General features: G+C 40.8%; 1 protein-coding gene across 49 annotated transcripts in view; it reads left to right on the plus strand.

Annotated features, from left to right (window-relative positions):
- The window catches only part of LOC132111450 (receptor-type tyrosine-protein phosphatase delta-like), a 349,673-nt gene that overhangs the window by 318,046 nt on the left and 8,707 nt on the right, over positions 1–22,920 (plus strand). For 23 of the 49 annotated variants that reach the window (XM_059518754.1, XM_059518852.1, XM_059518842.1 and 20 more), the window contains 13 exons: positions 2,912–2,926; positions 3,085–3,197; positions 6,047–6,088; positions 6,517–6,614; positions 10,894–11,017; positions 12,756–12,931; positions 13,435–13,554; positions 13,661–13,815; positions 18,594–18,879; positions 19,993–20,171; positions 20,253–20,379; positions 21,223–21,348; positions 22,443–22,597. In XM_059518754.1, the coding sequence (XP_059374737.1) occupies positions 2,912–2,926; positions 3,085–3,197; positions 6,047–6,088; positions 6,517–6,614; positions 10,894–11,017; positions 12,756–12,931; positions 13,435–13,554; positions 13,661–13,815; positions 18,594–18,879; positions 19,993–20,171; positions 20,253–20,379; positions 21,223–21,348; positions 22,443–22,597 (1,716 nt within the window). Of the gene's footprint in view, positions 1–2,911; positions 2,927–3,063; positions 3,198–6,046; positions 6,089–6,516; positions 6,615–10,893; positions 11,018–12,755; positions 12,932–13,434; positions 13,555–13,660; positions 13,816–18,593; positions 18,880–19,992; positions 20,172–20,252; positions 20,380–21,222; positions 21,349–22,442; positions 22,598–22,920 lie in introns of all 49 variants that reach the window. The other 26 variants (XM_059518931.1, XM_059518938.1, XM_059518963.1 and 23 more) reach the window with 6 other exon arrangements.

Here is a 22,920-nt window from a genome sequence, read left to right on the forward strand (position 1 = left end):
ATCTTTTTTTTGGCGGCTGCGAGTAAAGCCTTATTTGATCGGTGAGTGACAGTGACAGGGCGCAGGGCGCCCCGGCTGCGCGCGCACTCACAGTCTTCAAACAACACAAGCGCTTCTTGCGCTCTCTCTCACTCGTGCATATTAATCAAAATCAATAAACACGATAGAAAAAGGGCGAAACACCCAAGTTTCTCGCGCACTCACAGTCTTCAAACTACACAAGCGCTGTCTTGCTCGCTCTCTCTCTCTCTCTCTCTCTCTCCCTCCCTCCCTCGCGCATATTAACCAAAATCATTAGACACGATAGAAAAAGGGCGGAACGCCAAAGTTTCACGTGGAGCATTCGGAGATTTTTTTTTTCTCCATGACAGGCTGCTGGCTCCCACTGTTTATTTTTTATTTTTTGGAAAAGCACTCTCTGTATTAGCTTAAAGCCCTAAAGTTTACATTGGTTACTGTATTCTTTCAATTGCTCTAAACAAGTATTTTGGGTGGACTTTTTATTGAATGCTAGACATCAAGTTGTTGTTATTTTCATCTAAAAGAAGAACTTTTTTTCAGTAAGCTAGGCCCTATGTGTTCAGTAAGCTTGTTTCAGTAAGCTATGTGTTTTCAAGGCTTCAAGGTTTTATTGAATGCTATCTCTATACAAGTGCAAAGTAATGCATTCTTAGTCAGTCTTTTATTTTGTAATTTTAAGAGAAATAAACATATATTGCAATGTTAAGGAATTCATGTTTTTTTAATTCAGATATGTAAATCAACATGTATAAATTGTTAGTAGTCAATTAACGGGGAGATAATCGAAATCGAATCAGTCTGAAAAAATAATCGCTAGATTAATCGTTTAAAAAATAATCGTTTATCCCAGCCCTAATATATATATATATATATATATATGTATATATATATATATATATATATATATATATATATATATATATATATATATATATATATAGCTGTTAGTACATTATTAAAATTCAAGTAACGAAAATGTTTTTAATGGTTTTAATTTTAGTGTCATTTTTGATTTTATTAACTACAATGGCCAAGAAAAAACAAAAGTTAGGTGGCATATTATCGGCTTTATCTTCATCCAAGTGACTTAATTTCGAAGTTATTAGGGGTAAAAGATTGTAAAAGCAAGCTGATCATTGGAATTATGTTCACTGATTAATTATTCACGATAAGAGCAGAAACATGTTAAGGAATTAAATGGAGTCAATTTGGATTTTGTGCTGACTTTAAGAGAGAGAAAGTGCAAGTGTGTGTGTGTGTGTGTGTGTGTGTGTGTGTGTGTGTGTGTGTGTGTGTGTGTGTGTGTGTGTGTGTGTGTGTGTGTGTGTGTGAGTGAGTGAGTGTTTGTGTGTGTGAGTGAGTGTGTGTGAGTGAGTGTGTGTTTCCGCAGTTATGCATTGTAAGTATCAGTGAGATAATAAGTAGTGCTTATTTGAATATAGACTGATCTGATCATCTTCTACAGTCAGGCATTGAGCTGAACATCCATCGTGATGAGGTCCTTCATATATACAGGGTTATTTGATGTCTTTTGATGGCAGATTTATTTGTTAATCATAGAATCAATGTCACATGCTCATGCACACACCTCATAGTGTAATATTACAATGTCAACATGACAACACACTCACTGCCTCTGATTCACCAATTCAGAACAAACAAACAAACAGAAACAAGAGAGCAGAAACAATGAAAAACCTGTAAATGTCAGGGATTAAAACAGATTGTCATTTGATTTCTGAGGAAAAAGATTTCTGAAGGATCTTGTGACACTGAAAACTTGAGTAATGATGCTGAAAATTCAGCTTTGATCACATAAATTAATTACAATTCAACATACAAAACACTTGTAATAATATCTCACAATATTCAGTTTTTCCGTATTTTTGATATATATATATATATATATATATATATATATATATATATAGATAGATAGATAGATAGATAGATAGATAGATATAGATAAATACCTGCGTACTTACATAGTAACTAGATGTGTACGTAGTATGTAACCACACTTTATATTAGATTTATCCTGTGATTACTCTGGTGTTACACAACAGTGGCCAGTTAGTTAGGCTTTACATATAAATTGTGGTTAGTGTCCAGAATGTTATACATGATATACTTGACTTAAATGGACAGTTCATGAGGAGTTACCATGTAAGTACAGTGGTATTACAGTGGTGTACCCACTCCAACTCGAGATCCAACTCCTCCTTAACCTACCAATCTCCACCCACTGGATCCCATCTCCACCCCTTAACCTACCCATCTCCACCCACTGGATCCCATCTCCACCCCTTAACCTACCAATCTCCACCCACTGGATCCCATCTCCACCCCTTAACCTACCAATCTCCACCCACTGGATCCCATCTCCACCCCTTAACCTACCCATCTTCACCCCCTGGATCACAGCTCCACCCCTTAACATACCCATCTCTACCCACTAGATCCCATCTCCAACCCTTAACCTACCCATCTCCACCCACTGGATCCCATCTCCACCCCTTAACCTACCCATCTTCACCCCCTGGATCACAGCTCCACCCCTTAACATACCCATCTCTACCCACTGGATCCCATCTCCAACCCTTAACCTACCCATCTTCACACCCTGGATCCCAGCTTCATACCTTAACCTACCCATCTCCACCCCCTGGATCCCAGCTCCACCCCTTAACCTACCCATCTCCACCCCCTGGATCCCAGCTCCACCCCTTAACCTACCCATCTCCACCCCCTGGATCAAATGGTTCCAATTACTCTTAGATATATTGTTGTTACAAAATGTAGTTATGTAATCCCTGTTACACATTAACAATGTCCCTGTTTGTCCTGCATACTAACCCTCTGTTCTCCCCTCTTGCCGCTTCCACTGGAGCAGTCAACCAGACAGGTGAGAGCATGCAGAAGAGCTGTACCTGAGACACACGCAGTGGGCTCACAGAATGCCAGAACATGTCACATTTGAATTTCCATCACAAGCATGTTTGCTTGACCTCCTGCCAGTCCAAACACAGTTTTGTCCTAAAGTATACAATGTATTTATTTTAGGAAAAGGGCGGAGTCAGAGGCCAGGAAAGGCAGTCTGCCCAGTGGTAAAGAAATGCCCTCCCATCACCCCACTGACCCCGTGGAGTTACGCCGTCTGAACTTCCAGACTCCCGGTAAGAGCTGCTGACTGCCATCCTCCTCATCTTGACCATCAAACACAAACCATCAGCCAACTCCTTGAGTTGGAAACAAAAGATTTTGATTCAACAGTGAATATTTTGGATGTCTCCTTTATTTGACGCAATCAGTTCAGCTTTAAGGGTCTCTATAACGAGCTGATGAGTTAAATTCGATATGTTTAATTAGAGAGAGGTACAGAATGTGCATTATTGGGGGAACTCTGGGCTCTGGATGGGGAAACACTGGTCTAGAGCACACTAGCTATTTTGTAAAGCCTAGTGAGCTGCCTATAAGTCTCCTCAAAATCCATGCATCAAGATTGTGTTCCTTGCAATTGTGGCCAAATAGTATGGCAGCATTACATTTAACCATTGTGGATCAGTTGAAATCAGTTAGGTGGTGCTGCCTGTGTCAAGTCAGTGACTCGAGGATCAGTTACAGATGCTGCCTGAGTAGACAGCAAGTCATCTCACTAGATTTGGGAGCATGTTGGTGATGCATTGGCCAGTTTGTAGATGCCTCATGCAGAAACACGGTCATAAATGAGTCCGTGGAAAGGTTTATTTGGAGGGTCTGCAAGACATATGAAGGGCAGGAAATCCCTAAGGATTCTGGTACTGCAGCTTCACAGCTGACCCAAGAACTCCTCGCAGCACAGTCATAACAGCTCAGTGAGTTTACCTGAAGAGCGAGGGCTGTGACAAACCAAGCTGAAGCCAGCTGAAGAAGACTCTGGAGATATATATTCAAGCCAGTGGCTCTCAAAACCTCTGCTGTTGATTGTATATTCAGGTGGTGAATCGAGACACACACACAACACACACAAACATAGGCAGCCATTTCGTTTGAAAGCAGCGGAGTGTGAATGAGTTTTAGAGGAATGTGGGAATTGTCAAGCGGTGAACGGCTGCTCCCTTCTGACCTTGGTGAACAAGGGGAAGTGCGCTCGGTTCTAGAGCGGCCAGCCGTGAAGACCTATAGATCTATTTTCTGAGGGGCAAAACAGCAGTGAAAACAGTTGCTCCAATAGTTTCTCAGAGGAGAACCTGGGTGCCAGCGAGACCAGCTCTAAACACACTGAACCGGAGTCCATCTGTCTGTCTGTCAGAAACACCTGGACTGCAAGAACAAGACAGATGGACTGGAGGGAAACTCTTCTCCTTTCTGATAAAAATGGCTCAGACCAGCATTCGCTACCAAGCTGTGATGGTGGCATAAACTGTTTAGCCTACAATACACTACAAGTTGACTACTTGACTACTATTAGATGTTCAGACTAGTTTGTAAGACCCAGTGGCTGTGTTTATGCTACTGGCCATTGGTTTCCACTGTTTTGATGGCTTTAAATAGGTTTTAGGCACCACTCATGCTGGTGGACCCAAAAACATAACTCCCACACAACACAATTCATAGCCATTTACTCTGAGTATTGGCATTTGTTTCCAACCAAAACCTTTAAAAGCTCTGTTGGTTATTGTAAATTTCGTTGGTGGATCAAGACACATTTAGGCTTCCTATTGTGTTTCAAATCAGTCAACCATGTCCAAAGAATTTGGGAAGTGTTCTGCGGTCAACACGACCGATGACCTTGATGAACACCCATTTACCTTAAAGAAGAAAAACTGCTTAAACCATCCCAAGGTGGTTAGCTGATTGTAGCACGCCACTAGCCTGGTTTCCATGAGTCAAGACTAAATAGTACACTATGTAGTGGTTTTGGGCACTCATCGACAGGTCATTCTGGGAGACTTGCTAAAACAAGCCCTGTCAAACCACCTCAAGTGGGTTTTCTTTTTGAAACTTTCATCAAATGCCCAGTGTTGCAGTCGAATGTGATTCTCATCCTTACACAGCAGTAACATTCATTTTGATATTCATCTATGACGCGGACAGGCCAGGGTTTGATATTCACATGTCAGATTTACATTGCAACACGGTTTTGAGAGAGATGTTCCATGCACTCAATCCTCTTTGCATCTCTTTATTAGCAGACTCGGGCTCCTCTTTTGCAAACAGCCTCTTAGAGAAGCTTTGCATCCTCCATTTTCCCTTCAGGCAGCAGAACGCAGCTCTCGACAGCTGAAGATCCCTCTCTTCATTGAGAACGGCCTCTGCATTAGCCCTCCTCTCTTCAAACCCTTGATGCCTTCGTGCGGTCACTCCCCCCCTCCTCCCCATCTCAATTTTCATCTTGAGGGTGCTTGATGTCGCTCTGATGCGTTTCTCCGAATGGCAGTTTCATTGTCACCGCGGCTGGTAATGGGTCTTGAGAGGCGGTGGATGGCAGCTCTCTCCTGCTGCCTCCATTAGCTAATGCCCTCTTCTATCAGCCCAGAGATGAAAGAACTGCAGTTCAAGCATACAGCCTCTTTTTCTGTGGCACGCAGGCTGTTGTTATGCAAACCAGTTATCAGAGAACAGCTTCTGCTCCTCGACTATTCAAAAGCATCCTCTGCAGTGCAAACACAAACTCTCTCACAGGCATGTGCCTTATTTGCGAATTTGACTGCTGAATCCCATAGAGAACAGACAAACATGGGAATGATAAACATGTACGCCATCTTCTCTGTCCTTGTAACATTTATTTTGACATTTGAGTCTTTTTATTTCTTCCAAATGTGTTATCCTCATCTCAGCATGTTGGTCGTACATTAGCATGTGTGAATTTGTTTTTACTAACAAATAAACTTAGAGATTGTGTAGCATTATTTGCGACTTTTGACTGTCATTTCAGTCTGTGTTTCTGCTGCCTCTTTTTTAGTCCCGATAGCAATCGATCACCACATTTGCTTGTTTTAACGTCAGCTAGTATGATTTATCCCCGTCCCCTTTTCCTTTGCAGGTTCAGCCACATCGGTTTACCCCAGTAACCTCCATTTGTCAAGTTAGTTGTTCTTGTTTCTACATATGCCACTGTGTCTGTTCATTTCCTTCACTTCCTCTCTGGATGGTTCATCTCCTCACGCTGCTTTGCCTCACGCCAGCGCAGGAGGCGGGGTTTGATATATTGCATCCTTTAGATTCATCACTGGCTCAAACTTTAATATCCAGCCCCTAATGTTCTACTCTCTTCCATCTTTCCACCATGTTTCTCGCCATGTTAACGCTTGCGGACGAATAACATTCTTCTCTTCATTAGGATTGCTCTGTGCGGCCTCTGTGTCCATTCTCTTCAAGCATGTGGCTGCTTTGTTCAATCATACAGGCCAAACAAACCTCACATCCTCCATCCTCTATAATGCCCATCTCTCAGTGTAGGCTCTGGTGTGTTAGCACTAACATCTGGACTCTTTGTTTGTCCTCTGTCTGCAGGGATGGCCAGTCACCCTCCCATCCCAGTCATGGAGCTGACCGATCACATCGAACGCCTGAAAGCAAACGACAACTTGAAGTTTTCACAGGAATATGAGGTAATGCTCAACCATTTTGTTACTTTCTGCATGAAAAATGCTGGTTTTGTTCTCCACTTTTCTGACTCTGACCCATGGTCAAATATAAATATTTGAAAGTGCCCTGAGATATTTCTGCTACTTCTGCTGTTATAGCAAAGCTGATCATTTTCAAACTAGGAATGGTTATATATTAAAATAATAATAATTATAATTATTATTATTATAATTATTAATAATAATTATAATTATTATTATTGGTATTATTACTATACAGCATTTGCACACATTTACTTTTTTGGATTAACAATTATTTTACATAATGTCTTCTAGACATTTGATCACGGTTATCTTTTACTTACGCTTTCTACCAACTTTCTGAGCTGATTCTTAAAAAAAAAAAAGACAGTTGTTAAAAAAATACAATGAGAAACATGATGCTAGGTTACATTTTTATTTTGTTTAGTTTATTTGAAGCCATTTTAAGCCATTTTGTGCCCCTCTGGATGTATGCAACAACAAAAAAAACAACAAACCCAAAGATGCTTAATAAAAGTTGCTTATAATAAGTGGACATGGCAACCCTTCAAGATCATGCTATGCCCAGCAGCCTTACATACATAAACAAGATAGCTCGGTTGATGATGGTTTAGTTAAAACTGCTGAATATAAGTCTTTGGTCACTGTAATATTACTAATATGACAGAATATAGAATGTTTTCGATTTTCGAGAGTGCATCTGCAACAGAACTGGTGTGCGTCTCCAAACAACTGGTGTTTCGTTACTGAGCGAATCTGCAACTTTAAATGATTCAGAGAATCGGTAATGATTAATAACCCAATCATATACAGTGTTGGGCAGAGATGCTTTACTTAGTAACGTGTTACTGTAATTTGATTACTTTGTAGTAACGGAGTAATCTAGCGCATTATAATTTTCAAAATAGTAATTAGAGTATACGTAGTTACAAGCCGAGGTCTCTATACATTACTGCCGCGTTACATTGCTGACAGAATGCAGTGGTTTATAATCTAGAGATAGTAAAAAGGATGTAGCACACGCACTGACGAGTCAAGAGCATTCAGTGGATTAGAGACTTCTCTCGCGAGATCCAACAGAGAACAGCGCAGGACAAGACTTGATAGACGAGAGCAGAGACTTGTGTGTGTGTGTGTGCAGGATTCAGCAGAATAACATGATTCACGGGACTCCAGTAAAACAGAAATATCTTAACAGAAATTATCTAAAACAAATAAATGGTTCATTTATTGCACAAAAGCAACTTGAACTAATATAAAATATAAACGATTAGCAGAGTTTCTATATAGCCTATAACACGTGTTTGCAGCGTTGAGCAATGCAGTGCTGACATTTGCGAGCTCACGTTTACTCTCATTATAACACACGAATTGTAGACATTATGAAATATTAATTATGCATATATTTGTTGTGTTATAACAGAGATTTGTGATATTGTGATGAACTGAGATGTCTTTTAGAGATCATAAATGCAGCGCTCTTTGCTTGCATTCTGCCAAACCATATAAACCCTGCACCAGCAGCCGCTTGCTTTAGTTATAAATAACAGCGTTCTGTCAGTATTGATGCTGTAATAACAAATAGTTATCGGAAGCATGCATATGCTGGGATTTCACAAATTTCATAGCGAAAAAAAGTAATGTAACTAGTAATGTAACTAATTACTAATTACTTTTGAAATAAAGTAATCAGAACAGTACTGTGATTACTTTTAAAAGGAGTAATCTGTAATTGGATTACATTTTCAGAGTTTTCTGTGGGGAAGAAAACGCTTATCACGCAATTCAGCTCATATGGGATCATCAGCTTGCATGTACACAGAATATAACTGTAAAATTTTCTATAGTAAGCTGCATTTTCTTTATGCAAGGAAAATGTCTCTGGGTTTACCTAAAGTTTAGTGAATTTGGTGTAGGGATACGCTTAAATCCAATTTTGCAGGTTATATTCATATTTTGGGCTACTCTGCTCATTTGTATGCTTTATTAATTAGGTGTATACTAAATTTATTCATCCAGTGTTTTAGTATGTCCCAAAACCATGTCTTGATGACTATTTCGTCCAAGTTCAAAACAAAACTCTATGAACCGCTCCATTGTGAACGTAAGGAGCTGTATGAATCACTACAAGTTGTAATGTAAACAGGAAGTGTTTGTCCGAACTCAACTGCTTTTGTGAAAGAACGCAAATATTTTTGTGAGAGAATGCACAAAATCTGAATTTTTTTCCCCTCCCATCCCAAATTTTTTCACTCACTCTGATTTTTTTGTTCTTTTAGTGGCTCTGTAGGTTTTCAATTTGAATTCTAAAGATTTAAAGCATGACACATGAATGTTTCTCAGCAGTATTACTCATAAACCTGTGCAGAACTGTTTCTGCAGTCACTGACGGGTCTGTGATCTTATCAGTCGTGCTCACGATGAAATCTCATCGGCTGTCAGCTACTGCACCAGTGTAGGAAAGGTCAGGCAGGATGTTTCTCGATGGAATCTCCTTATCTCCGCTGATGAGATCACAGGGCCCAACCATGAGTCCGTTTGGTGATGTCAGTGCTCCTGTGACGGACTGTTTTTGGGCTCTTCAGCCTGAGGATCCTGAGCATGAGGTCAGACGTGGAGCTTGGCCAAAGCGCCTGCCAGAGCTGAGCTCAAACACACGGTATTGTCATCCCAGGACGCTTTTGCATGGGCACAGAAAGTCATTTTAGCAGCACAATGAAGCAGACGAGTTCACGAGCCATGTTCCAGCAGATTTGGGCAGAATGATGCGGCTTAACTGGAGATTTGTCATCTTTAGCGAAGCTTTATGGAGCGGCGCGGCGACTCGCCCTGACAGAAAAATACCACCACTGTCGATTTACACTCCTTCATATTGAGGCCTGTTCGCTTATTGTAGAGTTACGCAAACAAGCTTTACAGCTAAAACAGCAGCATCTCCTCGTCTCAGCTCTACGTGTTGAATGTGAAATATCTGCTTCGGCTGTTGACAGTCTCACAGCATTTATCGTTTTGCTATTTCTGAGCATAATTTGTCCAAGTGGGGCTGCGATATGTTTGCAGTCGCCTGCTTTTGTTTGAAAGGGCACATCAGTGGACAAAAGTGCCGTTTGAAAAGCAGCACATCTCTGCGTGATCCTTCAGAATCTATTCAAAGCATGAAGACATTACTTTCCCCACTTCGCTTACGGGACCAATTTTCATTCATTCGACGCTCCTCTGAAAACTGTAATTTGAAATTTGTCAACGCAGAGAGCTGGGCTCGCAGGCAGATGCGTATCATCTTTTCATTTTCAAAAGACACTGCGGAGACTGAATAATTTCATTACTAAAGTAAATGGGAAGAAATTGCAAGCGGCACATAAGACTGACGCTGAGGTCATATTGAGCACAAAAGCTCTTTCACTGGCAGACTCTTTCAGGCCCACACCTGTTTTTAACAAGCTCAGCGCTGAACGCTTCGGTCGTCTGACTTCCTGAAGAGTCTCACACGTCATTCATTCACTCCTTCATTCATTCATTCAATGATCCCTTTATTTTTGTCACTCTATTTAATCTTTTTTATTCATAATTTTTTTTCACTTTCTTTATTTAATATTTTCATTAGTTGATTCATGCTTTCGTTCAATTAAATTGTACATTTTATTCATTCATTCATTCATTATTTTTTCCATAAATTACTCTATTTATGCATTTATTTAATTTGTATATTCATTCATTAATCTTTCAATCCATGCATTTTCCTTTTTTTTTTTTTTTTACATTTACATTACATTTATTCATTTTGCAAACGCTTCTATCCAAAGCAACTTACATTGCATTCATTTTTTTTTTTTTTTTACCTAATGTGTTCCCTGGCAATTGAACCCACAAGATATTCATTTAAGATATTCATCATAACTTTTATATAATCTCAAAAATGTACTGTATATGTATTTGTGCATTAACTGATTAATTTTGTGATAGTGTGAACGTCAGGTCAGTATTTCTGTATTCCACGACAGAAGTTGTTGATGCAGCATGTTTCCGCCCAGCAGCAGAGTTTATTTCTAACTGCTCTCGCTCAATGACGCGTTACAGTCGCGCTTTATTAATACAGACTGTGAATGCTGATCATAGCCACGCGGGTCGGGACGAGCCTTTCTATTTCAGACGGATATTACTGGCGAGACACTCAGAGTATGCTGAGTCCGAGCCAACAGTTAGCATACAGCTGTAAGATGAGCTGTGTCATTAATCCATATTCATTCTCATTTCTCCTCAGTCGATCGATCCCGGTCAGCAGTTCACCTGGGAGCACTCCAACCTGGAGGTCAACAAACCCAAGAACAGATACGCAAACGTCATCGCCTACGATCACTCCAGAGTCCTGCTGTCCGCCATCGATGGTACGCTCACCACTTCTCATCAGTTTTTGAGAAAGTAAAAATGCACAAAGTTTCCTGTGAGGGTTAGGGTTAGGTGTAGGGTTGGTGTAGGGCCATAGAATATACAGTTTGTACAGTATAAAAACCATTACACCTATGGGATGAACACACTTTACACAGAAACAAACGTGTGTGTGTGTGTGTGTTTGAGAGAGAGTGAGAGAGTGTTTGTGTGTGTGTGTGTGTGTGTTTTCATCTAACATTTATATTTAGTTTGATTTTCAGGATATAAGTATTAGTTTGACTTTGGAATAACCTTATGTAGGAGGCTCACTAGTTTCTGGAACCGCGTCTCTCTCTCTCTCTCTCTCTCTCTCTCTCTCTCTGTCTCTTTCTCTCTCTCTGTCTCTCTCTCACTCTCTCTCTCCCTCTCTCTTTCTCTCTCTCACACACACTCATATCTGTTCAGTACTAATTTCTTATATATCTCTGTCTCATTTTGGCCTCTTTTGTCTATAACAGAGCGAAGGAAAGGCAGGATTAATTGTCTGTCTATCATGTCAGTCACAGAATGAACGAGAAAATGAAAAACATGGAGTTTTCATTTATTTATAAATTCTTAGTAAAATAATTCACCTGGAGTGGAGACGGATGTAGAGAGCGGGGGCAAGGGAGCGCTGGGATGGGTTTTATCTCGCCGCTGCATGTGTGAGCTGAGTGCTGCAGCACTGACACGCTGTCAGCCGTCTAACAGCAGAAATCAAGCCAGATTTCTCACACGTCTTCACTTGCAGTTTATTCCACTGTTTCTTTCACAGAGAATGAAATCACAGAATATATACCACATGAAATGAAGATTCAGGACCGTTTTGCAGAAAGCTCTCTGAATAATGAAGAATGAGAGTGTGTTCAGACCCTTGTCTGCCAAATATTATGCTTTTAAATGATTTGATTTTGATAACCCAATGAATGATGAGCAAAAATCATTATAACCAATCATTTTCGTATAGACGGCAAACATTTTTGTTATGTTTGAGAGTTTTTGGCTTTTGATGTCAGAGCCTGCACTGTTATCTCCACCCACTTGAAACTTTTCCAGGCTTTTGATTGGCCAATATGGCTTTACGGTTGAGATTTGTTTGCCACCTGTTTGTTTGGCATGCTCTTGACAGTATATCATAGCATGCGTTTGCGTTTTCATGTGGACGGAGATTTTTTTTTTTTTTTTATGTGAAGAAGGACATGGACTAAGTGAAAGTCAGTTTGAGCAACGCTCATCTAAAGCATCTTTATGGCTCGAACAGAGTGAACATTTGAACTAATAAATGACTTACTGTTTTTTGAGGTTTTCTGAAATGACATGGTTAATATCCAAACAATACTTTATCTTAGTAAATATGCACTAATTTACATGAGCTAATATTTTTACTTTTCTCGACATTGGATGAGACTAAGTTCGAAATTCACACACACACACACACACACACACACACACACACACATACACTTCACCTCACTCCCACCCGGGTCACGGCACCAATGTAGCCCCTCGGGTCCTATTCACAGTAATAAAAAATAAAGAAAAATTTAAAGTGCATTTAAGTGATGCTGAAGTTGAGAAACAAACTTTTTTTAGTTTAATTTGCAAGTAAAAATCTACAAATGCTAATAGCAACATACTAAAAATACTCAAATTCAACTCTGAGCTCAAACTGAGGTGTAGTGTCTGGTTCTCAGGGTGTTCTGTGTGTGTTGGCAGGGATTCCAGGCAGCGATTACATCAACTCAAACTACATCGATGGCTACCGGAAGCAGAACGCTTACATCGCCACTCAAGGTGCGCTTCCTGAGACCTTCTGTGATTTCTGGAGGATGATCTGGGAGCAGCGGAGCGCAAACATCGTCATGATGACCAAACTGGAGGAGAGATCCAGGGTACGACAGGCTCTGATCTGTGGTTTGATTGGCTTGTGGCATGTTCTTACTAAACGCAACACAAGACTCTGTCCACACAGCCAATCAGAAGAGCGTGTGGGCGGAATCTCCCTGAAAGGACACTGCTTCTTGCAGCAGAATGCATAAGTACATAAATTAGTGAAAAATAAACCTATTTAACATTATTTGAAATACATACTCACATACTACAGTCTTTGTCACATGTTTGTGGCGTTTGGTAAGGAGACGCTGTCAGAATGAGTCCAGTTGGAGATGCATGTGAGTTTTCCTGCGGTAACCTGGAGGCTTCATGTTTAGCATCCCCTTTATTGGTTTCACAATGCAGCCCACATCTATAATGGTAGAGACGGCCGGCTGTGATGTGAGATAGTAATTATGGCTTCTGTCACTCAGTGCTGAGTTGAGAAATCCGCTTGTCAGCAGGAAATGGGAAAGGCAGCGCTCCTTCTCTGGCTTTATCCGTGTGTTTGTGTGTGATTCAGGTGAAGTGTGACCAGTACTGGCCCAACAGAGGGACGGAGACGTACGGACTCATTCAGGTCACGCTGCTGGACACGGTGGAGCTGGCCACATACTGCGTCCGGACGCTTGCACTCTACAAGGTACAGCAAATCCACATTCACTCGGTCACACACCGCTGCCGAGCTCCAGAAAGCATCTTGTTCTGTGAAAGTGAATGATGATTATTTCTGTCTCTGTTGCGTTCAGAACGGCTCCAGCGAGAAGCGAGAGGTGCGGCAGTTCCAGTTCACGGCGTGGCCGGATCACGGCGTCCCGGAGCATCCCACACCGTTCCTGGCCTTCCTGCGCAGGGTCAAGTCCTGCAACCCGCCGGACGCCGGACCCATGGTGGTGCACTGCAGGTCTGACTTATTTACTTTTATATTATTAATAACACGGTGATAATAATCATGAGGTTACAGCATACAACATGCATTGTGTATTGTTAATAATATATAAATGTTTTATTGTTACATTTATATATAAATGTAAATGTACACTACCATTTAAAAAAAGAGTCAGTAAGATTTTATTTTTGAAAGAAAATAATACTTTCAAATGTTGCAGTGAAGACATGAATCCTGAAAAATAAAATGTATGTTAATAACTGTTTTCAACATTGATAATAATCAGAAATGTTTCTCGAGCAGTAAATCATCATATTATTCTGATTTCTGAAGATCATGTGACACTGAAGACTGGAGGAATGATGATGAAAACTGCTGCACATCACAGAAATACATTACAGTTTAATAGAGATTCACATAGAGAACAGCCGTTTTAAGCTGTAATAATATTTCAGTTTTGTACTGTATTTTTGATTAAATATATGCAGCCTTTTTGTTGATGGCAGGTGCTGTAATGATGTGTGGAGGGATTTTTATTTATCGTTAGAGCCCATATTAAAGAACTAATGTCATATAATATTAGTAGAAAACTACAAAAAAAAAGAAGTAAAAAAAGATAGATAAATAAATAATGGATTGATCTCGTGTATTAAACACACTTTTATGAGACTCAAAAAAATATATATTTTGATGCATGGCAGAACATGAGGTACTCTTGCATTTATGAAAAAGACAGATATGAAACCATCTGTTAAATTCCCCTCTAAGCAAAAGCAGCACAAAAACATCCGAGAGAGAAGCATGCAAAAACAACAAGCCACGAGCTTCCATCGGAAAACTGCCAGATAGAAAACAAGGATTAGTAAACCCTTAAAATAACACATAGGGCAGTTAATTAGAGCTCCCAGGGGAGCACTTGAAATTGAAAAATTCTTATTTCCCCTCTTCTCTCTGACCGGCGTGTGCGCTGAATAAGGGAATTAATATCATTTATTGGGACGGAGACTTTGAATTCCTTTCGGCTCAGATCAGATAAAGGCTCGACAGCGAGACTTTAATCCATATGAAAACACCACCCTCATCTGCCGGCTCCCATCTGACCATTAAAAAATTATTTCTTTCATTTTGCGGCGGGTGTCAGAAAGTTGACACATCCTTCGGCAAGAGCAGAGAAAGTTTTAAGCCGGTGGGGTCACGTGTGGGCAGGAGATTATATGTGCTGTTTGTCAGAAAAAACAAAATCCGGCGGATCAAGTGTTCCTCCTCCTGCGCTCGTGGGTAATTAACCGCGCTGGAAACCACATGCATTTATCGCTGTTAAACGATTTGCCTGGTGCAGAAGGAAAATTGCATTCACATGATGCTGTCTAAAGATCTTCCTGATGACATGCGATCGATGCTGATAGCGGCTGACCATGGGTGTGTTTGTGGCAGTTGGTAGGCCGTCGTCTGTAAAGAGGGCGTTTACCGCTGTCAGCTGTAACCCGCGGGTCACCGGCGAGGAGCACGCAATCAGCCGTCATCACAACTAAAGAGAAAGTCCATCCAAGCACATGACTGGATGTCAGAGACGTCACTGGATGGACAGACAGGTTTCCTGAGTGTCTCATGAAACCTGTCAAGAACACATCATCGTCATATTTCACAAAACAAAGACAGTGACTTTACATAAAGTAAATGAAGCCTTGCTAGTAGCAGTGGTTTATTTTATGAAAGTTTTGTAGGCAGTTACAACATCTCCAAACGTTTCAACTATTACTGCCCCCTCATAATATTGTCTATTTAACACGTAAGCCAATTTGACACCCTAGGCAAAAATTCAAAAACAGTTCAAATTGGTTGTCATAGTAACAGCACTAATTTGTGGAGATTCAGTCCATTGTGAGCTCCATAAATCTGGATGCATTATTTGTAAATTGACTGTTAAGATAAATATTTAGCAATTTTTGTTCAGCTTTAATATCATTGTGTTGCCACTGATGCCTGTATAGCCCTATGTAACAATCACTAGTACAAGACATTGCACATCATTAGCACATAAATCACACACAAATGACATTTGGATTTGGATACATGTTTAGATAGTATCAGTGGCTTCTTTTTTGTATTTATTATTTTTTTATTCAATTGTTTTGTTGTTGTTGCTTGACACATTGATTTGAAGTGTCAGTTATTGCATTATTCTTTCAGTCAACCTCGTAAAACCCTTTGTTACCCAAACTACATATAAAAGCCTGAACATTGGCATAAAAGTAATCAATGCAGCTACTTAATCCTTTAAATAATGTGTTGCTCTGCCCTCTGTGAATGTTGCTGCTCCCATTAAGTGCTGTTAGAAGTCATTTAATTGATACAGCATTGTGACACCTCTTTAAGGATGCATCAAACTCCACAAAGTGGTTTAATAAAGGATGTATTGATCTTGTGAATTAGCTAATTGTACTATACCAATATTTTTTTAATTGGCTGTCAAAGTTTATATGGGAATATTACGACACACTGATCCTTTAACAATTCATTTGCGCAAAAACGCACACCTTTTGCACAAATCTCGCAACGTGATTTATCAACTGCCACAAATACTTCCTAAACAAAATACTGATTTTGTGCACTTTATTTACCGTACCAATATTTTAAATTGGAATTAAAAAAAAAAAAACTTGTCCTGCCAAAGCACTGACAGAGCCCATTGATCTAATGGTGTTGAGCGCTCCAAATACAAACTTTGCATGCAACAATCAGGCAGCAATCAACAGCGCTCTGATCCAATGGCATACAGGCATCGTCAGATTGACAATACTCTAGCCCAATGATGTTGGGGGATCCAGTGAGGGCGGCAGTCATATTTCAGGATGACTTTGTCACTCTTTATTACAACCCTGATAAAATGTAGCAATGTAGTGCCAGAATGAGCAGTCAGTGGTGCCCCTTCAGCTGGTAGTGCCCTAGATATGTGCCCTTTTCGCTTTTTATCCAAAGCGAAAAGGTGGTGCTAGCACAGTGGATAAGACACATGTCTTTGGTGTGAGAGACCCGGGTTTGAATCCACTGTGAGACACCAATGTGTCCCTGAGCAAGACACTTAACCCCTAGTTGCTCCAGAGGTGTGCGACCTCTGACATATGTGGCAATTGTAAGTCGCTTTGGATAAAAGCGTCAGCTAAGTGAATAAATGTAATGTAATGTAGACGAACACCTAGCTCACCTATGCCTAGAAACGGCCCTGGTGACAGCATCCCATCTTGAAACACCAAACAATTAAAGGGAAAAAAGAGTAAATAGTTATGAACAAAAGTCATACCAAACAGTTATTGCAAATAAAAATGGTAATTAAAACATTATAATTCAAGCATGTGACAGCATTCCCCAGTAAAAATGTGACAACTCTGACATTTATGAAAAATGCTTTTGTCCTGAAAACAATTCAAGCCTTCAGTTCAAACAGTTTAAAGGACAGAATTTACACAAAAAGACCCCCATTTAAGAGCAATAAATAAATTATAATATTTAAATAATAATAATTAAAAATGCAAATTGAGATCTAAGATTTTATTCATTTCCATGACTTTTACCGGTCTTAGAAAAAAAAATTCAGTTGATGAACAATGTGCAACACAAGTAATTAGTAAAACAGTCTCTTTCATTTAGATTGAACTCTACTGATCGTGGAAGCTAAGCAAAGCATGACTTGCTTAGTACTTGGATGAGGCTTTGGTTTCCACCACAACCCAAACACAAAGACATGCAGCTCCAGTGAACTGGAGACACAAAATTGTCTGTAAATGTGAGTGGATGGATACATGCTTGCTGCAGTGCATTCTGGGTTTGTTTGTTTTTCTCCATTCTTTCCCGATGGAGTTTCGGTTCCTTGCCGCTGTCGCCTCTGGCTTCCTTAGTTAAATAAATGCACAGACACTTTTTAACTGAACAGAGATTACATCACTGAATTCAACGATGAACTCCCTTTAACTGTCATTTTGCATTATTGACACACTGTTTTCCCAATGAATGTTGTTCAGTTGCTTTGACGCAATGTATTTTGTTTAAAGCGCTATATAAATAAAGGTGACTTGACTTATCTCTGCATGTGATGTTGCTTTCTGGAGGGCCACAGTCCAGCAGAGTTTAGCTCCAACCCCAATTAAACACACCTGCACCAGCTAATCAGAACTTCAGACTCACTAGGAACTTTCAGCCTAAAAGAGTGAAATAATTTTGCTGTCTGAGCTCAAAATTGGTTTTTGGAGACTTTAAATGCATGTTAGTGGCAGTTCTGTGTGAGGTAGAGCTGGTGTTGATTGGCTCAAGTGCGTCATTGATAAAGAATTCTCTCTCACTCACGTCTTTGTGCAGGAAGAGCACTAATGTGTGCATTTGTGGAGCTCTGGTCTTAATGAAGGGCTCTGATCTCAGGTGTTTCATGGAGAAGTGCCTGTGGTTGACGTCAGTGGCTGCGCTTCAGGAAGTGAGCAAAGCTTTGGCCTCTTCAAAGTGATGGAAAGTGGAAATTAGATGGAGGCTTTTCAAGTCTGTAGATGGAGGTTAGAGAGGGTCAGAGGCTAAATGGAGGGGTTGTTTTGCTCTGATAGCGAGCACAGGTGTACGGCAGATAAAGAACAGCATCATCCACTCCAGAATCTCTGCCATTAAATACTGTTTGACTGTTCCACGTTCAAGACAGAAATGCAAAGAGAGTCCCATTGATTTCACAGATAGCATGCGCGTAAGAAAAGTGCCTGAACACAAACTTCACCAAACTATTTCCCTCATTTCTCTTGTCTGTTGTGTGACAGTGCTGGCGTGGGTCGGACCGGCTGCTTCATCGTCATTGACGCCATGCTGGAGCGAATCAAACACGAGAAGACGGTGGACATCTACGGTCACGTGACGCTCATGCGTGCTCAGAGGAACTATATGGTCCAGACGGAGGACCAGTATGTCTTCATTCATGATGCGCTCCAGGAGGCCGTCACCTGCGGCACCACCGAGGTTCCCGCCAGGAACCTATACGCCTACATCCAGAAACTCACGCAGATCGAGTCCGGAGAGAACGTCACCGGCATGGAGCTGGAGTTTAAGGTAAGACGGATGTTAGTGGGAGTTGGGTTTGCTGACATCAGTTTGTCCCTATAATTTCAAAACCAATAGCTAATTCTGGTACAAATAGACTGAATCAATCTGAGTCTAAGTGAAGAGACCCGAGAACCCTAAACCTGCTAAATCGCTACTTGACCAAACCTTGACCTTATATCTATTGATATGTTTCATCGTGGAAGACAAGTAGGGTTTGCTTGGATAATACTAGGATAAGGTTTCGGTGTCCCTCGTGATCCAAAGACATCCAGCACAGGTGAATTCCCCAAAAAAGAGTTGCCCTTCCAATCACTAATAGCAAAGAGAAGTTGTTCAAATGGTGCAGTGTTTTACCTAGTTGAGTTGTTCTGTCTAGTGTCCCGATGACTCCTGTGATTATGGGAACTCTTGCTCAAACTCCATCTGAACAGAAGGGGCCTCGAAACACTGCGATCATGTCACATGTTTACAGACGTCCGACCGCAAGCTCTGGCTCCTCCTTCCTGGAGTGACTGCAGCAGAACTGCTGGCTTGGCCACAGGAAGCTGCTCCTCTCTCTTCTGTTATTCGACCCCGACGCATTGTATGCGGCCTGCCGTTTGTCAAACAGAAATCTGTTTACTGAGAGTAAGAAGGGGATCGAATGTCACGCCACTTCATGAGATCCCTGCAGTCGACCCCACTGCTGTGGCTTGGCTGCCGGTGTCTGGCCGTCTCACTTTAGACTCACTTTACTGCGGCCGCAGAGACAGTGTGGGGCCTGTGGTTTCTCCTGCAGGAACTCAGAGACCCCTGTGCCATTCTCACGCTAGCGCTAACCATTCCCGCGCTCGCTTTTTCCACCGTAAACCACATTTGCTTCACATTCTTGTTTTCAAGACCAAGTTCAAGACGGTTAAACACATTGGATGTTGGATGTGTGTGTGTTTATTCTGGTTTAACAGTAACATCCATCCATCTGTTTGTCTGTCTCTGTCTGACTGACTGACTGTCCAAATATTCACAAGGCCTTCAAACTTTCAACTTCTTCCTTTTTCAAGTCGATATCAACATGTCTGGACAACCTTTTGCTTAAGGTTGAAATTTTTTGTAATGCTGTTCACGATATGTTTCTTGCAGCGGTTAGCGAACACAAAAGCTCACACCTCACGGTTTATTAGTGCCAATCTGCCCTGCAACAAATTCAAAAACAGACTGGTTAACATCATGCCCTACGAGTCCACGCGCGTCTGTCTGCAGCCAATCAGAGGAGTCGAGGGCTCCGACTACATCAACGCCAGCTTCATCGACGGATACAGGTGAGCAGAAGAGCCCGGATCCATCTGTCTGTGTGTGTTTATGACCGTGAAGATAAATGTGTGTCTCTCGCTGTGTGCCAGGCAACAGAAGGCCTACATCGCCACGCAGGGTCCTTTAGCCGAAACCACAGAAGACTTCTGGAGGAAGCTGTGGGAACATAACTCCACCATCGTCGTGATGCTGACCAAACTCAGAGAGATGGGCAGAGTGAGTGCTCTACATCTACATCTGCCTCACAATCAGACTCAGTGTGCTTACAACAGGACAACACTATTTGCCATAAATATTAATAATAATAGTAATAATACATTTAAATATAAGATTGAAGATAAAAAGGCCTAAACTGTGGTGTTCTGTGGTAGATTATGCCGTTTTTATATCCTTTTTATTTATTTATTGCTGAAGAAAGTGTGTTGAAAAGTTCTATAGAAATGAATTTTAATCAGAAATTGCATTTGAATTAAATATGACATTTTGTAGTAGGGTGACAGAAATAGTATTTTCTTATAAAATATGCTCCAGTAATCTTTTCAGATTTCTCTTTTTGTCATTTTAAAAGTAAATTTACACTTTTTATTAAGAATATTCACATATGAACTCTGTAGACTAATTCTAAAGTCCAAATTCTGAAATGCCCCCCCCCCCCCCCCTTTTTCTTTTTTTTTACCCAACCTCTTTTGATTGATTTAAAATTGTTGTTTTAATTTGTGTTCAATTCAATGTTTCCAGGATTTTGAATAGAATTTTGATTCATCAAAATCATTTAGCAGATTTAAGTTGATACTTTTTTGGCTGTGGCTGAATGTAAAAATCCAGATTTTGAACGAACACCAAGAAATGTCCTCAAACTTCATGAAACCATGAGTCACTGTTGCGGAAACAGCGGTCTGATTTTCTTTCAAACAGATTTGGTGCTTGTTTTATTCATTCTTCCCTTTGCTTAGACGCCAGTGTTAATGATTATTCCTCCCAGGGCTGGTATTTGTTCCGATGTGTTTTGCATTCTGGTTGTATTTTGCGTGACTGGTGTATTGTGTGTGTGTCCATCAGGAGAAGTGCCATCAGTACTGGCCAGCAGAGCGTTCAGCCAGATATCAGTACTTTGTGGTGGATCCAATGGCTGAATACAACATGCCGCAGTACATCCTGAGAGAGTTTAAAGTGACGGACGCACGGGTGAGACTCCAGACCCTGGTCCTGGGATTTGTGCATCATAGTTTATATGCTGTCTGAGTAAAGCTCTGAGCGTCTGCGTTCACAGACCTCTAATTCCATCACAACATGTATTCTGATAAACACTCACACATCCATGCGGTTATCTCTCTCTCTCTCTCACGTTGCTTATCTGGGATATACAAAATCACTAAAGAAATGCAAACTCTCTGAGCTTCTCGTCAGGAGCTTTTCAGCCGCCCACATCAGAGGAATTAGTGTCTGGAGTCACTCATTCACACACACACACACACACACACTCAGGTGAAACGACACGCTTCTGAGCTGTGGGCGGCTGGAGCTCAAAACAGAAAAACACCCAAAACCACCGAGCTGAGACCGTTATTAAACTTACCATGGTGTACCCTTTAAATACCAGCTATCACCATACGTGATACTTTTCCTCTCCTCTCTGCCCTAACCATATGCTGCTGTTCAAAAACATTTTTTTATATATATTTTTGAAAGTCTCTTCTATTCAACAAGGCTACCTTTATTTCTGTGTGAATCTGTGTTAAAGTGTAATTTATTCCTGTGATGCTCCGCTGTATTTTCAGCATCATTCCTCCAGTCTTCAGTGTCACATGATCTTCAGAAATCATGAAATATGATGATTTACTGCTCAATATTTCTGTGGGAACTGTGATTCGTTTTATTTTTCAGGATTCACAGATGAACAGAAAGTTCAGAAGAACAGCATTTATTTGAAATAGAAATCTTCTATAACAGTATCAGTGTCTTTACTGTCACTTTTGGTCAATTGAATGCATCCCTGCTGAATGAAAGTATTGATTTCTTTCAAACAAATGAAATCTTTCTGACCCCAAACTTTTGAACAGTAATATATCTTGCTGGCACTGAGGCATCAGTTTAGTACCAACATGACGTTTCTTGATTATTGTTGTTTCTTGAGCTTCTCAGACTCGTTCAGGGTGCGTCATGTACTCGTCATGGGTTTGACAAGCGCAGCATCTGTCTCTGGCGTGTAAAGCTGAATGTAATGGATTGGTGTAAGCAGCTCTTTTCTTCTGATCCGTCTCTCTCGCGCTCTCTTTCAGGACGGACAGTCCCGGACCGTCAGGCAGTTCCAGTTCACAGACTGGCCAGAACAAGGTGTGCCAAAATCAGGGGAAGGCTTCATCGACTTCATCGGCCAAGTGCATAAAACAAAAGAGCAGTTTGGTCAGGACGGACCCATATCGGTCCACTGTAGGTAAGAAAGACACGAGTCTGTGTGAGGAAAACAGAAAGCCCCTGTTCATGAATATGATGAAACGCTTGTCTTTTGTTCTGTGAACTAAATATTGTCCAAAAGCAATAATTGAGCATGAAAAGCTGATTTAAACACATCACGTGTCTTTATCCCTCCCGTGAGGTCGTGATTGTGACCTTAGAAGTCTCTGGGTCAAACAACCAAAAGCATACAAGGTCAAAGTTGACATTAAATTCAGTGCAGTAAAAAAATAATCAACCCTATGACCACTTGATTTTCCGCCATTAACAAAATGACATTACTTGAAATCGGTGCACGCACAG

This window comes from Carassius carassius, chromosome 2, assembly GCF_963082965.1.
Source record: "Carassius carassius chromosome 2, fCarCar2.1, whole genome shotgun sequence".
In the NCBI taxonomy this organism is placed as follows: Eukaryota; Metazoa; Chordata; class Actinopteri; order Cypriniformes; family Cyprinidae; genus Carassius; species Carassius carassius.